The sequence below is a fragment of the Orbicella franksi genome, chromosome 10 (genome assembly GCF_964199315.1).
Source record: "Orbicella franksi chromosome 10, jaOrbFran1.1, whole genome shotgun sequence".
NCBI classification, from domain to species: Eukaryota; Metazoa; Cnidaria; class Anthozoa; order Scleractinia; family Merulinidae; genus Orbicella; species Orbicella franksi.
This window is the reverse complement of record NC_138154.1, coordinates 16,043,582-16,049,581: the sequence shown is the minus strand read 5'-3', so window position 1 is coordinate 16,049,581 and position 6,000 is coordinate 16,043,582. Positions and strand designations below refer to the sequence as shown.

Genomic DNA, 6,000 nt, shown 5'->3' with positions numbered 1-6,000 from the left:
TTTTCCACTCTAATATTCTTAAATTTTCATACTTTACATACTTTTACTTCTTTGTTTTACATTTATACCGATGCAAAAATTTTTATCTTCACTTTTAAGCTTGATAATGACCGAAGTTCGGTCGAAACGTCGCGCTCTTTTACCCGTAGTTTTTACTTGAAATTCCTCTCTTCATCATCCGTCAATTATTCGAGGTAACTGACCAAATAACCAAATAAAATTATTATAGCTACGATATACTTACCAGAGTCTCCGTGAAAGACAATCAGCCATTTATTTCTCTTTGACGTTGTTCTCCGTGTTTGCGACGAAACCAACACCTGTGACCTCGCAAGATTTGTTGAGAAGGGGTGAATAAAAACTATTTTTTGTTGAGTAAGGCCGCCGTCCTCGATTACTCTTTTTGCCCTTTTACAACTGGTTAAATGACAAACACTTGAAAATTTTTAGTACTTTGTCTTGAGCTTTAAACTGGGTTTCTCCCCTTGGAAAGATGTCAGGTCGATTTCATTTGTGCGCTGCAGTGGTTTTGGAAGCCAGCGGTGACTGATTCTAGCGTCTGTCGTTTTACGATCGGCTGGTGTAGGTAATTTCAGTAATCTTCGCTTTTCCACCTACAGAGAGAAAAATAAACTGGTGTTTAAAGGGAGGCCAAAGAAGCTGAATTTATCTATCGCCTGTTGCTAGTCCCGCGAAAGTTTGTTAGGATGAGAGCACAAAATCGACGTGGAGAGGGGTGGTGGGGTGAGCGATGACAGCTTGAGGAAAAGCGCTCTTTTGGTTCGTACGGAAACGCTTGCTGTCTAGCCTGTGTACATAAAAAAAATCGGGGATTCCCCCCTCCAAAAAAATCCCCCATTAATTTTTTTGAAGCGACGGTGTCCGATGTGCCCAGGCTATTGCTACCCAGGCTTAAATTCCACGGTACTGTAAAATGTTTCCCTAAATGCTGAAAATTTCGTGGTAATATGCTGGTAAAGCTTTCGGGGTTTTATCTTTCGGAATTTCACTTGTCGCATACATTAACACGAACAGGACGTAACTTATAGTCGTTCGCGTGCAGACGTGTGCTACATGCTGCATTCTGAAACAGAATACCTGTATTTATTCTCTCAGTCACGCAACGCTTCTCCTAACGGAGAAGCATTGCGTGACGACCCAAGTAAAGGCTGCGCAGAAAACTGTTTCTTCGGCGCTGTAATATTTCAGCAGTTGATGGATAAAATGCTCTTTTCAAGCGAATAAACAGAAGTAATTTTAATAGCAGTGCATAGTATCGGCTGAGCTCTCTTCGCAATTTTGCAGCACTTAGCAATTATTTAAGATTTCAGCACGGTTTATTAACCATTCGACAGATTTAGGACAATATCCACGTACATTCCAAAATAGTGAAATATTCTAACTCTCTCTGAATATTGAAAAATACAAGCATCCCATGTATTTCCCTTCTTCGTACTGCACTAAGGTCACTAAGCGCGATTCTCGTCCGTGAGAGAGGTCGTAAAGTATAAATACGTGGCAAATCTTCGGCAAGTTGCCATAATATTGCTAGAATAGCTTAAACTTTAAGTTCTCTCTCAAAGCATCGTTTTCTCAAACTGCGTTTTATAATAAAAACAACTTATGCACGGTCGTCTACATCAGTCTTACCATTATGAGTAGAAGCGTTGTCAATAGGTTGTCCTGTGTCCAGAATTAACGAATATACAGTATATGTGTATGGTGTCTTCTATTACAAAACGTGATGGCTAAGTTTCCCAACACGCTTGCAATTATATTGTGAAATACTATATCTAAATACAGCTACAGATGTGAGGCAACTCTGTACTGTGCCTACCCAGAGTGAACTCCAGAGTGTCGATCACTAGTGCACTGCTGTGAAGGTAAGTTATGCAATTTCAGATTAACTTCATTTCCAGCTAATTAATTCAAATAAATGAGACAAACAATGATGAAAGCTTTAGCAAGTTCGCTTTTCAGAACTTATTTAGAGCCGCGCTTGACCTGTTTGGAGTGTCAGAAAAGAAGACTTTTGTAAAGACCTGTGAAAGTTCTGCATCCGGCCCATGTTGTCTTTCGGTTCCACGGCTGATCATGCGCTGTGTTGAATGTGGATGCTGAGTGATTGGTCCACATTGGATACCACCTGGAGCCCCTGTTACTACTTATGATCTTTGAATATTAATATCATTAATATGAATCTAGACACGACAACCACTCATTAGTTTCACAGCTGGGTTCAGGCAAAAGTCACAGCCCAATGTTAGTCGATTGAGCAACTTTTAAGCAAAAGTCATAAGACCATAGCATGCCAATAAAATTCCACTACGAACCTTAGAAATTTTCAAGGGATCAATTGAACACGCTACCCCCCTTCCCCCTTCCAGGAGGCCCTATCCTTTATCTTCTGCCACTTGCCTCATAGCCTCCCACGCAGACGCTCTTAGGGCTCGTCACGCTTGACGAGCCCTGAGAGCGTCTAAGAGCGTCTAAGAGCGTCTAAGAGCGTCTGCGTGGGAAGTTGCTTGCCTCACTGCTCCTAACGGGATCTGTCAAAGCCCGATTAAGCTAACCCAGGATAAGTGAGAGTTTTGATTTGAGTTTTGCAACTTTGCGCTGAGGATTTCTGTTTATATTGTTCGGCCTTTGGTTTTGAGTTTGAATAATCTCAACCTCGGCGCAAAACATAAGCAGTGAAAACAATTTTTATACTAGAAAAAATTTCCACTTCGGTTGACTTTTAATCCCGGGTTAGCGTTAACAACCCCATCCGACCCAGTGGACTACAACAGGCTGCGTTTTACCACGACTCATAATCGGGCTTTTAATCGGGCCAACTAATTATCCCATCTAAATTGCTTTAAACTGAATAGCACTGATTTTCTGTTTCACTATTTCCATCTCGTATTAGATACCGTCAACGGAAAAATATCCGTGAATTAAATATTTGCGCTCGCACGTGATTGATCTAAACGCGTCACGTGACTGACTCATGCCCAACTGTACCAGTTGATACGCACCTCTCGTATCGTGCTCTGTGATTGGTTGATACATGCGACATGGTTGCATGGGTTGCAAGCATATGATTGGCTTATTTCATCTGCGTAATACTAGCTTGGCTTTCGTCCTTGAATTTATTTTGGTAGCTTAGCTTTGTGAGTGCTTGATCTTCGGAATTTCAAATTGCGTGATCTTCAGAATTTCAATTTCAATGTATAATACCTTACTACATTTGCTTCGTTATTCTTCGTTATTTGAGCTTGCTTTTTTACTGTATATATTGGTTTCGTTTTGACATTGCCTCGCTTCACTTCGTTCTTTGTTCTTCGTTCTTCGCTTCGTTCTTAGACATTGCGTGGTTTCGTTGTAACATTCCAATGATTCCTTCTACAAGCACAAAACGGGGGTTTGGTGAATGTTCGCGTTGCAAAAGTACATATTCAACGCGTTGGAAGTCAGCTAAATGTCAGAGATGTGGCTTCCATCTTGGTGGAACGAAAGAACCAGCAACTAAAAAGCCAAAGAGCTGTTGTCCTGGTGCCGTTGTTGTTTTAGCCACCAAGGAGATGTCAATTTTCTCGGCTAGAACAAGTACACACGACGATCGTTGTTTTGTTATGAAAGAAGGTGACATGTTCTTTTGTAGCCACAAAGACTGCATGACTGTTCGTGCAACTTTTGTGTCTTCGGGGTGTGCTGCCTCCTTTAGTTGCAAGCATTCTGACGAGTGTAAAGATGCTGTTCCCCCTCAAGACACATTGATAACAATGGGGTGACAGGCCTGCACAACTCCCATCCACGTGTAATAGCCGGTTAAAGCTTTGCTCTAACGAGTATATCCTTTAGGGATCTGCCCCTTTTGTACGAGACAATAGGGGGATCTTTGAATATTCTTCTAAGCAATGGTTGTTGTTGAATTAAATGCCAGTTCTGCATAAGTATTTGCTTTAAGCTGCTTTAAGTTAGGCACTGATGGGCGATATTGTGTGACAAAAGGCAAGATTCACCTGTCTTGTTTACGTCTCTGTTGTAGGGCAGCTTTTCTCTCCTCAAAGGTAATTTCTGCGAGAGTTGTTGAAACAAGAGTTTCAGGATACCCTCTTTCGATGAGATTTGTTTTAAATTGTGAAATAGCAGTTTTGAATGCTGTTTCAGAGGAGTTGGTTCGGAGAAGTCTGAATGCTTCGCCCTTGATGAAGCCCTTTTTGACCCCTGGTGGGTGGCAACTCGAGAAATGCGTGTACTGAAATGTTTCAGTAGCTTTGAAATGAGTTTTAATGTCTAGTCTAGACTTTTGTGCAAATCTTTCGCCTTTGTAAACTTTTGTGTCGAGGAACGTTGTTTCCGTGTCAGAAACTTCAGCCGTGAACTTGATAGTGGGATGGTGGCTATTTACTAGTTCAATGAACTGCGTGACTTCGTCTTTGTTTATATTCCAGATAGAGAATATATCGTCAATATACCTTTTCCAGGCGAGTGGTTTTTGAGCGCTTTGATTTAAGATTTGTGATTCTACCTTTCCCATAAAGATGTTGGCAAAAGCGACTGCCATTTTTGTACCCCATGGCTGTTCCATGTGTTTGGAGGTAGTTTTTTCCAGTAAACTGGAATGAGTTTTCTTGAAGTATAAGTTCAAGTGCTCTTTTAAGATGTTGTGTTGGGATGAGGGATTCTCCTTTATAGTAAGACTCGTATGCGTTGCATACCGTTTCTATCCCCTCCTCTTGAGGTATATTTGTGTATAGGCTTGTCACGTCCATTGAAACAAGGATAGCGTTCCCTGGTACTCTCGTTTTTTCTATGAAATTGATGAAGTCCGTCAAGTCTTTCAGATATGACTCCTGTTCTTTTGCTATGGATGATAACAATGGGGTGACAGGCCTACACAACTCCTATCCACGTGTAATAGCCGCTTTGAGAGTTTTGCTCAAACTAGTATATCTTTGAGGATCTGCCCCTTTTGTATTGTACGATAGGGGGATCTTTGAATATTTCCCTAAGCAATAATCCTGTTATTAGGAGGACATTTCACCAGAGTAGAGCCGTTAGAGGTCATAGGTCTGCATGGTTTCCACTGTTATCCGCATGTAATTTGTAGACTTTGGCACCTCTGTTTTTCGCCACATGTGACTTTTTTTGGCTCATTTGATTGCAAGATATGTTTTAAGCTCTCTAAATATTAGCTCTGGAGGAACAAAGTTTGAAATATTCCGTGAGCATGTTCGTTACTTGCATTTTGTATTATTAGGTCAAGATTCTCCCATACAGACCTGCTCGGTTGATAAGAGCTAATTAATTCTGGTCCACACAAAAACTCTGTCACTCATTTTATTATTTAAGGAAACCCTTTAATACAGCCACCCCGTTAATACAGCCACATTTTTGTGACCTGTTGATGGCCGGATTAACGAGGTTCCACTGTGCTTACAACACAGGCGTCCCAAACTCACGATTCGAGGAATCGATCAAATATTACCCCCGCAACCCTCGCAACCCTCGCAACCCCCACAACCCTGAAAACCCTGACAACCCTGACAACCTCCACAGCACTCACGACCCTGACAACCCTGACAACCATCACAACCCTGACAACCTCCACAGCCCTCACAACCCTCGCAACCCCCACAACCCTCAAAACCCTCACAAGCCCCACAACCCAGACAACCCAGACAACCCTGACAACCCTCCCAACCCCGACAACCCTCACAACCCCGACAACCCTAACAACCCTTGCAACCTCCACAACCCTCGCAACCCCCACAACCCTAACAACCCTCACAACCCAGACAACCCTGACAACCCTCACAACCTCCACAACCCTCGCAACCCCCACAACCCTAACAACCCTCACAACCCAGACAACCCTGACAACCCTCGCAACCCCGACAACCATCACAACCCCGACAACCCTGACAACCCTCGCAACCTCCACAACCCTGACAACCTCCACAACCCTCGCAACCCCCACAACCCTAACAACCCTCACAACCCCGACAACCT

At 42.6% G+C, this 6,000-nt stretch overlaps 1 protein-coding gene and 1 pseudogene across 3 annotated transcripts in view; both read right to left on the bottom strand.

The window, feature by feature from the left end:
- Window positions 1-2,993, bottom strand: part of LOC145500610 (uncharacterized) — a 5,451-nt gene extending 2,458 nt beyond the window's left edge. Inside the window, exons 1-3 of one of the 3 annotated variants that reach the window (XM_081480133.1) lie at window positions 2,043-2,993; window positions 1,838-1,875; window positions 1-614 (exon numbers count right to left, since the gene is read on the bottom strand). The exon at window positions 1-614 is cut by the window's left edge and continues 1,376 nt beyond it. Coding sequence is in view for 1 of the 3 variants with exons in the window: in XM_081480134.1 (XP_081336260.1) it covers window positions 245-273 (29 nt within the window). In the remaining 2 variants the exon portion in view is untranslated. Of the gene's footprint in view, window positions 1,445-1,837; window positions 1,876-2,042 lie in introns of those variants that run through there. The other 2 variants (XM_081480132.1, XM_081480134.1) reach the window with 2 other exon arrangements.
- Window positions 2,994-3,640: 647 nt separating this feature from the next.
- LOC145501287 (uncharacterized) lies at window positions 3,641-4,552 on the bottom strand (annotated as a pseudogene).
- Window positions 4,553-6,000: the final 1,448 nt, after the last annotated feature.